This window comes from Somniosus microcephalus, chromosome 9 (assembly GCF_052327205.1).
Source record: "Somniosus microcephalus isolate GS21.2 chromosome 9, FLI_Smic_1.0, whole genome shotgun sequence".
Lineage (NCBI taxonomy): Eukaryota > Metazoa > Chordata > Chondrichthyes > Squaliformes > Somniosidae > Somniosus > Somniosus microcephalus.
The window spans coordinates 104,966,430-104,982,999 of record NC_140995.1 but is presented as its reverse complement, the minus strand read 5'-3'; the positions used below and the strand labels follow the sequence as shown (position 1 = coordinate 104,982,999).

Sequence of the window (16,570 nt, the reverse complement as noted above, 5' to 3'; positions counted from 1 at the left end):
TATCATACTGGTATTTTGGCCACGTGTAATACAATAAGGGGATAGTCATGTTGAAATATTTTTCATTGCAAAGAAACTAGAAAGAGAGAAGCCGAAATCCTGGAGGATGTAAAAATGTGTAAATTTTACTCTGCATTGTGTGAAACTTTCTTTTGGCCTTATCTGCACCAGCTTTACTTCAAGAGCAGCAGATAGCAGAACTTGTGGTGCAGAAAATATAACCTGCCATATTAATCCATGTACTCACTCCCTCAAGCTGTGACACTAGCTCTCCAGCAAGAGTACTAGAATGAAGTGGAAGATTGTAAGATGGGCAACAATGATTCCTGTTGGGAAAATAAAATGAGCTCAGGTACAACAAGTATTTCTAGTAGAAGAGTAAGTGGAAAGGTTCACACAGTAAAACACCAAAATCATACATGGATGCTTTTTGTTTTTGTGTTCTATTCTCTGTATTGATTTGTATGGATTAAATTATGCATAAACTTGGGCATTTCAGTACAATTATAGTATTATCAACTTGCATTGTTAAAAAAGAAAATTATATCAACATGAACATCTACATTGAGAAAATTTGCTTGTCCATAAATATACATACACAGAAATTTCCCAAAAATTAGTTGGAAAAACCATAGCCATTAAACTGTATAATTTAGAGTTGTCTTCCACAAATAACATACTATACAGTTTTTAAGACAGTAGTGATTAGTACAGTACATTTTTAGATTAAATTACTGACTTAAACAATGTGCTAAATTATAGGCGTATGCAGCGTACTATGGAAAAGGGCAACTGTTTATTTCCTCACAGATGTGTGCTTTATTTTTCCTTCTAGTTGTCACAATAACTGCATGCCGCACAAGAATTACTTTACTATCTATGATCTTTTTCCTGGGCTTTCTATTTTTGTTTGGTGGTGGTGGGGGGTGGGGGGGGGGTGGGTGGTTGGTGATCTGCAAGTACAGGAAAAATTATATGGGTAATACAAAAATGTTTCTTTAATGGAATGCCATAGCTTTATTAGTACAGTAAATGTTAGAAGGGACTTATCCGCCATTAATCTAATTCATCCTCAGTAACACAAACAGTATCAGTTAACTGATTAAAAACTGAAGCAATTGAAATTGTAATTCAGCATTCCACTGTTGAAGCATTTTAAACATTCATGAAAACACATTGAGCTTGACGAAACAGATCACCTGATCCTTGCATAAACTGAAGACTATTCTATCTCCAATAAGGCAGCACTGACTGCAATTCAAAAATAATTTAACTCTTTAACTCATATTTGTTCCTGCAAAATTCAATGTATTGTGCAGTTAACACTTCCTATAACGGGAAAGGGAAGGATAGAATTTTTAAAGTGTACAATGTCTGCAACAACAGATATTACATTTTGATAACACCTATTCTTCACACTAACCTACATAAATTGTATTTTCTATGGCAAAACATGTTCTGAAACACTTTTAAACATCTGGAAGTGCTTTACAAAGAAAGTCTTTCAAATTATCATAAGGTTCTTCTATGAGTTAAAGAGTTAAACCTTAACCTTAACCAACTTGACTAAACAAGGAATCAGGTTAAATCTTAGGTCTCCATCCTTTAATAAACTGCATGATCTTTTTCACTTGCAGTTTTGTGAGTTTAAAATCATCAGATAGAATTTCCTCAGTCAGCTGAACAAAAATGTTTCCATCAATTCGCTCACGGACAAAGAATGTCACCACATCTTCTGAAAGGCCTATGAACCGTAGACATTTGGAGACTTCCTCCACTGAAAGAGTAGATAGGTCAGATGGTGGGTGCCAGTACAAACCACTACCATTTAATCTGGGCATACCTGGTGTATTAGATGAAGGGAGGGAGACAGGTATCTCTGTATTACTCCTCGATGACACCGGAGGGACCTCGATAACTCCTTGCGTGAGATAGACCCTTGTGACACCACCCTCGGCACCTCTCACAATGGTAGGAGAAAGAGAAGCTGTACTTCTGATGATGATGTTGTCCGAATCACAGACTTTTGGAGGCCGTGGTGGTGGGACTGGACAAGATATGTTCTCAGTCTGTTTGTACAATGAATCCTGTGCACAGTTTCTAAACTCCTGATTGTACCTTAAGTCTCCAGAATTGATGACAGAGCCTGGATCAGGAGAAGTACTACGGCTGACCGTAAGATCAAAAGGATCAAAATGCTCTGATGTGGCAGATGGAGACTTGTGATGATCAGAAGATTCCAACCAATCTGCTGCTGATGGACTAGATGAGTAACTAGGATTGGCAAAAGGGTTCAACGCCCCAAAAGGAGCAAACCGTTTCTGAGAGCTTGGCGGTTTCAGTCGAGGGCAACTGTAGTAACTTTTGAAGACAGCATCTCCACATAATTGCGGTGTAGATCGCCCACTGATCACACTTTGAACACTATCTGAATATGCCCATGGATCCGACCAGGAGGTCTGCACGTTCTGGATATTAGATGAAATATTCCCGGACATTGGACGGTTGGAAGAATCTGTAGCCTTGCAGTCTCCCCATGTGCATGGGTAACAGTAGAGGGAATATGAGTCTGGGGATGGCGAACAGCTGCCACTGCGAGTTCCAGAACTGAAAACAGAAGGAAATAAATGAAGAGTGTATTATAGTTATGGCTTGTTAACATTAATTAATCCTCTAAAATAACGTTATTACCACACTGCGAAAAAAAAACCTCTTCAATGGAACTACTACCACGAACCACAAAGAAGGAGCACGAGCACAACACATAGTGGGTAAAGTTAGCATAGATATACCAAATAAATTCAATTCAAAATGTGAAATTGTATTCTGGGATGATCGTGGGAGGGATTCCAATTGCTACAATTTCATTATACTATGCTGCAAAATAATCACACCCAATTATAAGCTGCTTAATTTAACCAGTAGTGTTATATTCTCATTCAAAAGCAAGTCTAATTTTTGCATAAAATTGAACAACCAAACTATGGACACATTCCTTGTAGAAATGTTGATTGTCGTTGTAAAGTTGCTGAAGTGGGGCATCTCACGGCGTGCCCAGTTTGTTAGATTTGTTCCTGCACACTTCAGCCAAAAAATTTTTGCCCACAAAGTTGCTGGAAGTGGAAGCTGATCATGGCAGGGAAACGGGACATCTGGAACCTTGTGAACGACGGGACTAACAGGATATCTCCTTAACCAATGAGAGTTAAGGATTGTGAAATAAACAGAGGAAGCTCTGAGAAGGAGGGTGAATTAGAATCAAATCAGGCACCGAAAGAGAAATAAAGAGAGGGAAGATTGGATTGCAAGAGAAAAAAAAGACAAAAAGGAAAAGTGAGAAAAAAAACATTTAAATTTGTCATTTTAAAAATCTCTGAAGGAATGAGTCTCCACACTTTTAAATGTTCACTTTCTAGGCCAGAGAGGTTGATTGGTAGTCATTAACAATTATCACATTGTTAAAAGGGTACTTATGCTGTTACTTTTGAGACAACTTTCTGTGGCAAATAGGCAATTAATGTGCAAATTCATGAAAATCACGGGGAAGTTATGTGCGAGATACCATTTTCATGAAGCAAACGGTGGAGTGGCACAAACCGGCCAGCAACTTGCAGCGATTCGCAATTCACGGGGTATCTCTTCCTCGCCACAAACTGATGGCCAATTTGCGCATTAATAACGACGTGCATCATTCACATGCAGTTATTCCTTCAGCAAATTCAGCCCCAATATTTAAAACATAAAACCATAAAGTTCTGTAAAATATTAAGGGTGTTAGTCAGTGTCATTGACTGGTCTGAACCACTGAGATTGCATTGACTTTTTTAGTCACAAACTCTCACACTTGTTGACACCTTTGTATTTTTGGAGGACCTCCTCCCCCATCAAAATCAAACTTTTCTCCATTACAATAGTTACCAGTACATTCAGGATCTGCTTGCAAACTGGGCCTTTGTCAGATTTTGTTGCGTCATTCTCAACAAATGTGCATTCCACAGATACATTAAGAAACCTTTATACCAGTATAAAAAGTGTAGTGCTTGTTTGCTGCATGGGAAGCATTAAAGGTTAATTATTACAGATGTATTATGGTTGGCTGCTATTTTTTTCATACATGCTAACAATCACTTTCACAATCACATTAAAGACACATTTCCATTTCTTTTTTTCCCTAAACAGAGGAAATATCACCCATATTGTAATGCAAGGAAGGTCTGTTCATTGGATCTACTCCCCAAATAACTGACTATAGCAACATGATCACCCCATCTATGTAAACAAATTAAACTCATCAGAAGTTGTGAACCACATAAATGCTATCAAATGCCCCTTCTACCAAAACTACTACAGGTAGACTATCCTTTATCCGCACTTCCGAAAACCAAAAACCTCTAAAAACTGAAAGTTTTTTCGTGGAGCGTAAGTCGTGCGCACGACATGACCCGAGTGGCGCCAAACATGACAGGAGTGGTCTGGGAGCTCTGCCTTTCCCTGTGAGCAGGGCAGAGGGTCACAGAGTTCCCTCCTGGGTAGGAGATTGCAGGCCGAGCCGGGCAGTGTGAAGGAGATACCGGGAGAGTGAACCCAACAATACAGCGGCCCGTCCGATAGCTGCAGCGGCCCGTCCGATAGTCTTTTTCCTCCCCCCCCCCACCTGATTTGCGGGCCAGCTTAGTGTAGGAGTCAGCCGAATACCGGCTTTCCCACAACTGGTGGCGGCAGTCGAGCCCCAGACCCCCACTAAGTCAAGGAATTCAGATACGGAGCAGGGGGAGCCGGAAACCTCGATCTAACGGCAGAAATCAGCAGCCGTTTTGTTAGGTTTTTTTTCTTCCCCTAGCACTTTTTTTTTTCCCCTAGCATTTTTTTAAACAGTCAGGCTGTGGAAAGAGTCTCTGTAGCTTAGCAACAGCTTCAGAGATGCTTCCAAGGCAGGGCCCGAGTGTTTACAAGCTGTTGCTAAGCAACAGTGTTTGTTGTCAGATACGGAGATGAAAACCTTCTGAAATCCGAAAAATTCCGAAAACCGAAACACAGCTGGTCCCAAGGTTTTCGGATAAAGGATAGTCTACCTGTACTGTTTATGTGGTGGGAAGCAGGCATTAACATTGACATTCAGTGGGAAATAACCCCCTCTGTCCTACAGTGAAAACTATGGCAGTAATTGCCAAAGATTCAAAGGTCCAGAGGCAGCCAGAGAAATTGCCTGTCATACTAAAGCACTTACAAGAAATAATTAATGTACATAACAGGAAGCACAAACGCAGAAAAGACAAGACATAAGCATCTCAAAATTGAATTTGCAATATTAAGGAAAGTCCATTTGTCATTAAATTGGCCATTCATGTTAGCATCATCTGACCTGAATGCACTTTGCATTACTAAGTGAAAGTAACTTAAAACACCATAATACTGTACCATCAATAGGAGATTTTTTTTCACCTGCTTGTAGCAGTGTATTTGTTGTAGGTGCACCATGTACATATAACAGAATAAAAATATGTTCTTCGACAGGATAGGATTCCACAGAAATGTGGAAGCATTGCAATAACAAATCCCTTCAAACACTTTAAGGGGCATGACATTATATTAGACTTTTTGGATGGCCTCAGTTGCTGGAACACACCTAAACAGATATTCTGAAACCCATGCTGCAATTGCGATGTCAATGCCATGGTTAGTCAATTATGTAATAGATGCTACATCTGTGACAATTCAACACAGTTTTTATTAAAATAATTAACAAATCTGTACTTCCAAACATAAACGATGTGGCTGGTTTCTCTTGTGTTGCTTCACCTAGTTAGGTCATTAAACATTTTGCAGCACTGAGTTGCCATGAGGGGAATTTTAAACCCCCAAAAAGGGTGGGTTGGGTTGGGCGAGATGTTAACATGCTAAAAATCTGAATCCCAACCCCAACCCACCTCCAAGCTGCCCACTTTCAACGGAGGTGGGATGAGGAAGGGGGGGTGGGGTTGGCAACCAACCCGCTCGCAGGTGGTGGGTTGGCAATTTAAATATGCCACATTCCGCGGTCAATTCAATACTAATCAATGTTAGACATTCCTGGTTAAAAGGATGGTTCATTGGGGGCTTGGGTGGTAGCAAGAGCTGGTGCTAGACGTGACAGGCTGAGTAGGCCTCAGGTAGTGCCACCTACTTTGGAGACAGGAACGGGAGGGATTGATTAAAGCTAAACATACACTAAGTATAGATAGGTACACGTTAGATGTAACTGACAGGCATGACAGAAATAGAATAAGCATGACAGAAAAATGTTACATGGAGCAAGTATGATGACATGCTTTGTGAGAGGGTTTATTTGGATTGTAAGGATTTCGGAGGGATGTAGAAATTATTAAGTAGGTTGCTGAAATGAGCAGTTGTGGGTTTCATGAGAATTGGTAAGCAAGGTATTGAGAATATTTGCTGAGGTAGTTAGTAATTGGGATTTTGTAATGAAGGGGGAGAGTAGTGAGTTGTTGGGATGGAGGAAGGAATGGGGTCTTGAGTATGCTCAGTGAGGGAGTTAGATTTTGGGTTGGTGGTGAAGGGTAAAAAAGACAGTTCCAAGTAGAAATTGGGAAAAAAGGAAAGAGGCTTCCAAAAAAAAACAATGAAGTACAAGGTTTTGGGAGAAAAGAGACAGTGGGGAACAAGGTTTAAAAAATAGTGGAGAGCACATGTAACACACAATATGTGATCAGGGACACTGCAAGCAGTGCCCCACGTCTGGCAGCTCTGGTTTGTAAGTTTTTAAGGAGATCTTTGCAAACATTGAATTCAGTGTCTTGTGCTTGGATCCTGCATGAGTTTCAGTGCATCTGTCTCTGTCTCTTTCTTTGTATGTGTGTCTCACACGGTCATCAATTAGAATAGTTACATTTTCTAACTATCAACAAAACACAGGTGAAAGTAGTCTGACCCTGTGCATAAGAAGTTTCACAATTCCTCACAGCAATGGAGGACACATCCTTCTATTTCAACTCAGAAACCTACTACAGGAAACTTTCGATTTACCGGCACCTAAATAACCGGAAATCTCGGTTAACCAGCAAAATTCAGGAGTAGGTTCAGGTAAGTTTTATTACTTGCCTTCCTCGATCTGTTGCTGTGCAAGGGTGTGGCTGCAGCTGTTGCTAAGCTACAGAGACGCTTGGAACTTGTGGCCATTGTTCTGAACCTGTTGCTAAGCAACAGGGTTTGTTGCTTTATACGGAGCTCTCAGCTCCGTATCTTTCACTATAGCTTTCGGTTATCCGGAATTTTTGATGAACCGGCACCACGTCAGTCCCGTCAGTGCCGGATAAAAAAAAGTTTCCTGTAATGCATGCAGGAAAATTCTGCACACTGAACAAGCTCAGAATGCACTTTTTCCAACTGTTCTGGGAAAAATTATCCAGTTGAAGCCCAAACTTTGAGATACGCTGAGGCTTAGAAGTAAAAACTTTAAGGGAGGCGTTAAAAGACAAATAAAAATATAATAGATACATTTAATGAAATTATTGTCAAATATGTAACTTTTTGAATTTTCTTTGAAACCTTAATTTGTAAATTAGAAATTTCAGTTCTGGAGGAAATAATGGTGGACAATTTCTTTTCAAGAAGCGTTTTTAATGATTTGACTTGTTTATCAGTAAACCGTGAAAGACAACAGTTTACATGGCAAAATGCCGTTATAAAATATTTATACAGGTATCTTCAATAATGAATGTTGACAAAATAGCTTACCAAAAATGGTGACAACCGGAAGTAACGTTTGTGGACAGAAAGTGCTCATGTGTGCAATATTTTAATAATATATGGATAGTTGGATAGATAATATATGCATATATATTATGTTTTATTAATGTTGAGGGAGGGAAGGGAGAATTCATTTCCTGAATGGAGATGGATCAAATTACAGATTTTCTTTAATTAGGAGGAATCAATGACCCATAGAATCTTACAAAGTTTGCATCCATTATTTATAGTTATTGCTAATAACTATAATTCAATTGAAAGCCACTTACATCTCGTGAAGACCAGATGAGTAATAGGACAGGCTAGGGCTCGGTGAATGGTCTTGCTGGAGCTGGGCCTTTGCAAATCGAGGTGGAACTGGTGGGCTTGGGGTAGGAACACCTTTAGTACCCCGTGGAGGAATAGGGGGAGCATTTAGAAGACGGCATTCCTCTTTCACCTATCGAAAGAAAACAATGAAACATGACATATGTCAAGATTCAAACTGAGGTTACATCAATCTGCATTTGAGTAGAACTTTTTTGCCAATTCAATTACACAATAAAAATCAGAAGTCATCACATAATAAGGCAATCAGAACATCTCAGCTGACTCCACATATTCTGCATGCCAATTGAATAACCATCGTATTTGAAGAACATTAGTTTGTTGGAGTGAGCTCTTGTGCTGCATAACAGATACTCACTGAAAGATGGTTAGAAGCCCACAAATACCATTAATGATTGATCATTTCTAGAGCTAACTCATGCATGTTGTCAATTTAGGTTTGAAAATATAAGCCAGGCAAAAAAGGTGAGAAATCTTGAAAAATTCATAACTAACATTGGGTAGGAGTGGAGGTAAATGCTGCACAATGAATCAAAGCTAATCTGTTCATTGACATTGCATTCACAGTCCAGCAGTAAATGTTACTGACAACATGATCCAGCATTGTTTCATTAACATGATTATTGAAGAAATTGTGATTCTCAAGTAGAAGTTTTGTTTGCTGAATAGACTTTATGACTCTATGAAACAGGTATTGCTAAAAAAAAATACTGCAGCAGATTCACAAATCACCACCATGTTAGGGTTATTTACAGATGCACACGCTGACTTATGAGACACTACTGGCTGAGTATTGCTCCATAGAGAGCTTTCCAAGATTGTGTGGCTTTGAATGGATTTAAGGGAAAGCTAGATAAGTACATGAGGGAGAGAGGAATAGAAGGGTATGTTGATGGGGTTAGCTGAAGTAGGGTAGGAGGAGGCTCATACATAGAAACATAGAAGATAGGAGCAGGAGTAGGCCATTCGGCCCCTCGAGCCTGCTCCACCATTCAATGCAATCATGGCTGATCATCCAAATTCAGTACCCTGACCCTGCTTTCTCCCCATATCCCTTGATCCCTTTAGCCTTAAGAAATATATCCAACTCCTTCTTGAATATATTTAATGAATTGGCCTCTACTGCCTTCTGTGGTAGAGAATTCCACAGGTTCACCACTCTCTGGGTGAAGAAATTCCTCCTCATTTCTGTCCTAAATGGCTTACCACTTATCCTTAGACTGTGACCCCTGGTTCTGGACTCCCCGACCATCAGGAACATCCTTCCTGCATCTAGTCTGTCCAGTCCTGTCAGAATTTTATAAGTTTCAATGAGATCCCCTCTCATTCTTCTAAACTCCAGCGAGTATAAGCCCAATCGACCCAATCTCTCCTCATACATCATTCCTGCCATACCAGGTATCAGCCTGGTGAATCTTCGCTGAACTCCTTCCATGGCAAGAAAATTCTTCCTCAGATAAGGCAACCAAAACTGCACACAATACTTAAGATGTGGTCTCACCAAGGCCCTGTACAACTGCAGCAAGACATCCTTGTTCCTGTACTCAAACCCTCTCGCTACAAAGGCCAACATACCATTTGCCTTCTTAACTGCCTGCTGCACCTGCATGCTTACCTTCAGCGACTGGTGCACAAGGACACCCAGGTCTCGTTGCACTTCCCCTTCTCCCAATCTATTGCCATTCAGATAATAATCTGCCTTCCTGTTTCTGCCACCAAAGTGGATAACCCCGCATTTATCCACATTATATTGCATCTGCCATGCTTCTGCCCAATCACCCAACCTGTCCAAATCATCCTGGAGTTTCTCGGCATGCTCCTCACAGCACACACGCCCACCCAGCTTTGTGTCGTCTGCAAACTTGGAGATATTACATCTAGTTCCATTGTCTAGATCATTAATATACATTGGCCCAGAAATTCGGGTCTCCACGGGTGAGTACGCGCTGGGTACTCACCTGTAGGCCCGATGGAAGTGCCGGTTTCCTGCATGCACTGCACATGCGCGGGAAACTGGCACTTCCGTTCCTCTGAGCGAAGGGGTTCAGAGGTCGAACGCGTGCGCGGGGGAGGCTGCGCGTGCGCATCAAACTTAGTTTTTTTTTTACACTTTTCTACGGGAACGTAAGCCTGCAGAATTTAGAAATGTAAAAAGCAGGCGTAAGGCCTGCTTTTTACAAGGTAAGTGGTGAATTAATTAAAATTTAAACATTTTTTCCACAGGTTTATTATTTTTAAATACTTTAAAGCAAGGTAAGTTTATTTTTAGCCCCGTTAGAATATAAAATTATTTTTTTCAAAAATTTTAATTATTGTTTAAAATAGTTATTTCATGTAATTTATAGTTTATTTAAAAAGTGTGATTTAAAAAAAAAAATTATTTGAAGGTTTATTGATATTTTGGGGCCGTAGTATTTATAAGTCTTGACAGCACTTCCTGTCAGACTTATGAATGGAGCATTCCCTGCTCCGGTTGGCTGCCCATGGCCCACGTGATCCCAGGGGATGCTTCGAACTAACTGCGCCCCTGGGATACACAAGCACTGCGCGCCGGCAGCTGGACCAGGCCCCAGATCGGAATTCCACGGGGCCCTACAGCTCAACAGCCGGCGCGCAAGGTAAGTGCAGGTCGGGGGCTTGCACCCGCGGGAAGCCCCCGACCCGAATTTCTGGGCCATTGTGAATAGCTGGGGTTCAAGGACCGATCCCTGCGGTACCCCACTAGTCACTGCCTGCCGCTCGGAAAAAGACCCGTTTATTCCAACTCTTTGCTTTCTGTCTGCCAACCAGTTCTCTATCCAAGTCAATACCTTGCCCCCAATCCCATGTGCCTTAACTTTACATGCTAATCTCTTACGCGGGACCTTATCGAAAGCCTTCTGAAAGTCCAAATACACCACATCCACTGGTTCTCCCTTATCTATTTTACCAGTTACATCCTCAAAAAATTCCAGTAGATTAGTCAAGCACGATTTACCTTTTGTAAATCCATGTTGACTTTGTCCGGTCCTGTCACTGTTTTCCAAGTGCTCTGCTATTACATCTTTTACAATGGACTGTAGCATTTTCCCCACTACCGATGTCAGGCTTACCAGTCTGTAATTCCCTGTTTTCTTTCTACCACCTTTTTGGAATAGTGGGGTAACATTAGCTACCCTCCAATCCATGGGTACTGTTCCAGATTCCATCGAATGTTGGAAGATGATCAGCAATGCATCTACTATTTCTAGGGCCACTTCCTTAAGTACCCTATGATGTAGATTATCAGGCCCTGGGGATTTATTGGCCTTCAATCCCGTCAATTTCCCTAACACCATTTCCCTACAAATACTGATTTCTTTCAGTTCCTCCCTTTCATCAGACCCTATGTTCCCCGACATCTCTGGGAGATGATGTGTCCTCCTTTGTGAAGACAGAACCAAAATATGTATTTAATTGGTCTGCCATTTCTTTGTTCCCTATTATAAATTCCCCTGATTCTGACTGCAAGGGACCTACGCTTGACTTCACCAATCTTTTTCTCTTCACATAACTATAAAAGCTTTTACAGTCAATTTTTATGTTCCCTGAAAGCTTACTCTCATATTTTATTTTCCCCTTCTTAATTAATCCCTTTGTCCTCCTTTGTTGAATCACAAACTGCTCCCAATCAGGTTTACTGCTTTTTTTGGCCAATTTATATGTCCTCTCCTTGGATCTTATGCTATCCCTAATTTCCCTTGTTAGCCATGGCTGAGTCACCTTTTGTGTTTTATTTTTATGCCAAACTGGGATGAACAAATTCTGTAGTTTATCCATGCGGTCTTTGAATGTTTGCCATTGCCTATCCACCGTCAACCCTTTGAGTGACATTCCCCAATCAATCCTACCCAACTCGCGCCTCATACCATCGTAGTTTCCTTTATTTAAATTCAGGACCCGAGTCTCTGAGTCAACTACGTCATTCTCCATCTTAATGAAGAATTCGATCATATTATGATTGCTCCTCCCCAAGGGGCCTCGTGTGGAGCATAAACACCAGCATGGATCTGTTGGGCCAAATGGCCTGTTTCTGTGCTGTAAACTTCTATGAATTGGCTCTCAGTATGGTCCAAAGTGACAGCGCCATTGCAATGAGCTGTTCATATAAATACATCATGGAGAATCTGAGGAAGAAAGAAGACCTTATATGATGAGTGTCTGTGCGGTTGTTGCAAGGATGATAATTACTTATAGGTAACTATATTTATTATATTAAAATCGCTATCTGCATCACAATATTTCATTCAAAATGAAAATGTTATCAGTCCTGTCAGGTAACGTTAGTTGCACATTCCTTCCATATAAATATAATGGAATTGATTATTGGGGGTATTTACACAATAATAACCCAGGAAATACTAGCTAATATGGATTTAGAAGGGGAAGATCATGCCTGACCAACATCCTCACAGCTTTGAGGAACTAACATCCCAAATGGATTATGGAAAGCCTGACAAGGTATTGTACCTTGACTTCCGAAAGGCATTTGACAACATTTCTCATGAAAGGTATTACCTAAACTCAAAGCTGAGAGGATTCAAAAATTGGCTGAAGGGTAGTAACCAATGAGCACTGGTTAGAGGAAACTTGTTGGGGTGGGGGATGTACTGAGTGGGGTGCCCCAGGGCTCAGTGTTGGGACTACTGCTGTTTCTCATTTACGTAAACTCAAACTCAAGGCAAAAGTGGTCAACTTTGCTAATGATAACAAACAGTGAGGGGCAGTAGAATCAAAGGAAACAATCAGAAATTACAGACTGAATTGGATAAAATATGTATGTGGCAGATTAAATTTAATGTGGATAAGTGCAAGGCACTTCACATAGGAAGGAAAAAAAAGCACACACACACTTCACGAACAGCTCTTCTTTCATCGCAGTCACCTGGGCGCCCACTTCTTTGGCCAGGATTCTTCCCCCTTTCTCCCGTCTTCAGAATTCGCGTTCCACCTGGACCCCTCCTTCTGGCCTCTTATCCTCTCTAGATCTTTCCATTGGGAACTGCCGGAATGACATCGGCAGTCCCAATTTTTCTACTCCACTCACTTACTCTAACCTACCTCCCTTTGAACTTGCAGCACTCCGTTCTCTCAGTTCCATCTTCCAGATTGCTTATTTCTCAGATTTTTTGCCTTAATTGCCTTCAATAAGCTAACATTGTCATTAAACCTGCTGACAAGGGTGGCGCTGTTGTTGTTTGGTGAACTGATCTCTTCCTTGTGGAGGCTGAACGCCAATTCTCTGACCCCCTCCTCCTACCTTCCCCTAGACCCTGACCCCACCACTGAACATCAAGCAATCATTTCCGAGACTGTCACTGACCTCATCGCCTCTGGAGATCTTCCCTCCACGGCCTCCACCCCCAACCCCGCACAGCTCACTTCTACCTCCTTCCCAAGATCCACATACAGCACTGCCATGGTAGATCAATTGTTTTACCCTGTTCTTCCCCCATGGAACTGATTTCTTCCTACATCCGCAATTCTTCCGATGCCCTCCGCCACTTTAAAAGTTTCCTGGCCCTAACCATCTCCTTTTCACTATGAACATTCAATCCCTCTACACCTCCATCCCCCACCAGGACGGCCTGAGGGTGCTCCACTTCTTCCTTGAACGGAGGCCCAACCAGTCTCCATCCTCCTCCACCTGGCTGAACTTGTTCTTACATGGAACAACTTCTCCTTTGAGTTCACTCACTTCCTCCAAATAAAAGGTGTTGCTATGGGAACCAGCATGGGTCCTAGCTATGTCTGCCTATTCATGGAATATGTGTAACATTGTTTATTCTAATCCTACTCAGGTCCCCTCCCTCACCTCTTTTTCCAGTACATTGATGACTGTATCAGTGCCATTTCCTGCTCTCGCCCTGAACTGGAAAATTTCATCAACTTTGCTTCCAATTTCCACCTTTGTCTCGCCTTTACATGGTCCATCTCTGATATTTCCCTTTCCTTCCTCAACTTCTCTATCTCCATTTCTGGGGATAGGCTGTCGACCAATATCTGCTATAAGCCCACTGGCTCACATAGCTACCTTGACTACACTTCCATTTTCACCACCTCCAGCGTGATTCCATCGCCAAATACATCTTCCCGTCCTCTCCCCTTTCAGCATTCCAAAGGAAATATTCTCTCCGCAACATCCTGGTCCACTCTTCCATCATCCCCAACACCCACTCCGCTTCCCGTGCAAGCACAGGAGATGCAACACCTGCCCTTTTACCTCCTCCCTTCCCACCGTCCAAGACACCAAACACTCCTTCAAGGTGAATCAGCAATTTACTTGTACTTCTTTCAATTTAATATACTGTATTCACTGCTCATGATCCGGTCTTCTCTACACTGGGGAGACCAAACGCAGATTGGGTGATCGCTTTGCGGAACACCTCTGTTCAGTCCACAAGCTTCCGGTCGCCTGTCACTTTAATTCTCTGCCCCACTCCCACTCTGATCTCTCTGTCCTTGGCCTCCTACACTGTTCTAATTAAACTCAACGGAAGCTCGAGAAACAGCACCTCATCTTTACAACCTTCTGAACTCAACATTGAGTTCAACAATTTCAGATCATAACCACTGCTCCCATCTTTTTGGACCACAGCTGTTGGTAATGATTCTGCTATTCCCATTTACACCTCTTCTAGACCTATATTTTCTTTCTTTACTTGTCCCATTACCCCCTCCTTTTGTCTTGCACCATCATACCTTTTGTCATTTAATCTCTCCTGCCTTCCACCCCATCACAGACTCTTCCCTTTTGTTCTTTCCTCCTCTCCCCACTTGCCCTGTCTCTGTACTTGCTTAAAACCTGTTACATCTCTAACTTTTTCCAGTTCTGATGAAAGGTCACTGACCTGAAACGTTAACTCTGTTTCTCTCTCCACAGATGCTGCCTGACCTGCTGAGTGTTGCCAGCATTTTCTGTTTTCACTCCATGAACAGTGTTGAAATAACTAACAATTAAGTTTAAAGAGACCTAGGAGTCTTAGTAGAAACAATCAACAAAGCCAGCAGAAGGTTACACAACATAGAAGAACGAACTTGCATTTATATAGCGCCTTTCATGTTCTCAGGACATCAAAGTGCTTCAAAGTCAACAAGGTACTTAGTTAAAATAGTTGAATACAAGTCAAATAAGGTTGTGATCAAGCTGTACAGTACTCTTGCAAGACCACATCTTGAGTACTGTGTCTAGTTCTGGTTGCCAAAACACAAGGGAGAAAGTCAAGTGCTGGGGGCAGTGCAGAGCAAAGCCACAAGGCTAATCTCCAGTTATAGCGGTTTGAATTATGAGGAAAGAGTGGAGAAACTTGGTATCCTTAACCTGGAAAGGAGGCATCTGCGAGATGACCATATAGAGGAATACAAGATATATGTGTACGAAAAAAGTAAATCCAAAATACTATATTAAAGTAAATTACAAGAGGACACAAGTTCAAACTAGTAAATGGCAAATTTAGGACTGAGATTAGGGAAATCGTCCTCAAAAAAAGAGTGAGCAACACTTGGAATGGACTTCCTGGTATAATGGTGGAGAGAAAAATCCAGGAGTCATTTAACAAATAATTGGAGGCTGTAATGGGGGACTGTAGAGTGATTCTGGAAGGATTATTTTTTAATTCATTCCTGGGATGTGGGTGTCGCTGGCAAGGCCAGCATTTATTGTCCATCCCTAATTGCCCTCGAGAAGGAGGTGGTGAGCCGCCTTCTTGAATCGCTGAGTCCGTGAGGTGCTGTTAGGGAGGGAGTTCCAGGATTTTAACTCGGCGACAATGAAGGAACGGTGATAGATTTCCAAGTCAGAATGGTGTGTGACTTGGAGGGGAACTTGGAGGTGGTGGTGTTCCCATGCGCCTGCTGCCCTTGTCCTTCTAGGTGGTAGAGGTCGTGGGTTTGGGAGGTGCTGCCGAAGAAGCTTTGGTGAGTTGCTGCAGTGCATCTTGTAGATGGTACACACTGCAGACATGTTGCGCCAGTGGTGGAGGGAGTGAATGTTTAAGGTGGTGGATGGTGAACATTTCCACTTCTGACCTTATGGTGAAGGGAAGGTCATTGATGAAGCAGCTGAAGATGGTTCAGCCTAGGACACTGCCTTGAGGAACTCCTGCAGCGATGTCCTGGGGCTGAGATGATTGGCCTACAACCACCACAACCATCTTCCTTTGTGCAAGGTATGCCTCCAGCCAGTGGAGAGTTTCCCCCCAGATTCCTATTGACTTCAGTTTTATTAGGGTTCCTTGATGTCACACTCGGTCAAATGCTGCCTTGATATCAAGAGCAGTCACTCTCACCTCACCTCTGGAATTCAGCTCTTTTGTCCATGTTTGAGCCAAGGCTGTAATGAGGTTGGGAGCCGGGTGGTCCTGGTGGAATCCAAACTGGTCATCAGTGAGCAGGTTATTGGTGACTAAGTGCCACTTGATAGCACTGTCGACAACACCTTCCATCACTTTCCTGATGATTGAGAGTAGACTGAAGAGGC

General features: G+C 42.0%; 1 protein-coding gene across 2 annotated transcripts in view; it reads right to left on the bottom strand.

Annotated features, from left to right (window-relative positions):
- Nucleotides 1–435: 435 nt before the first annotated feature.
- The window catches only part of garem2 (GRB2 associated regulator of MAPK1 subtype 2), a 302,222-nt gene continuing 286,087 nt past the window's right edge, over nucleotides 436–16,570 (bottom strand). For both annotated transcript variants that reach the window (XM_085996950.1, XM_085996951.1), the window contains exons 5-6: nucleotides 8,016–8,185; nucleotides 436–2,607 (exon numbers count right to left, since the gene is read on the bottom strand). In XM_085996950.1, coding sequence (XP_085853076.1) covers nucleotides 1,584–2,607; nucleotides 8,016–8,185 — 1,194 coding nt within the window. In that variant the 3' untranslated portion in view covers nucleotides 436–1,583. The remainder of the gene's footprint in view (nucleotides 2,608–8,015; nucleotides 8,186–16,570) is intronic.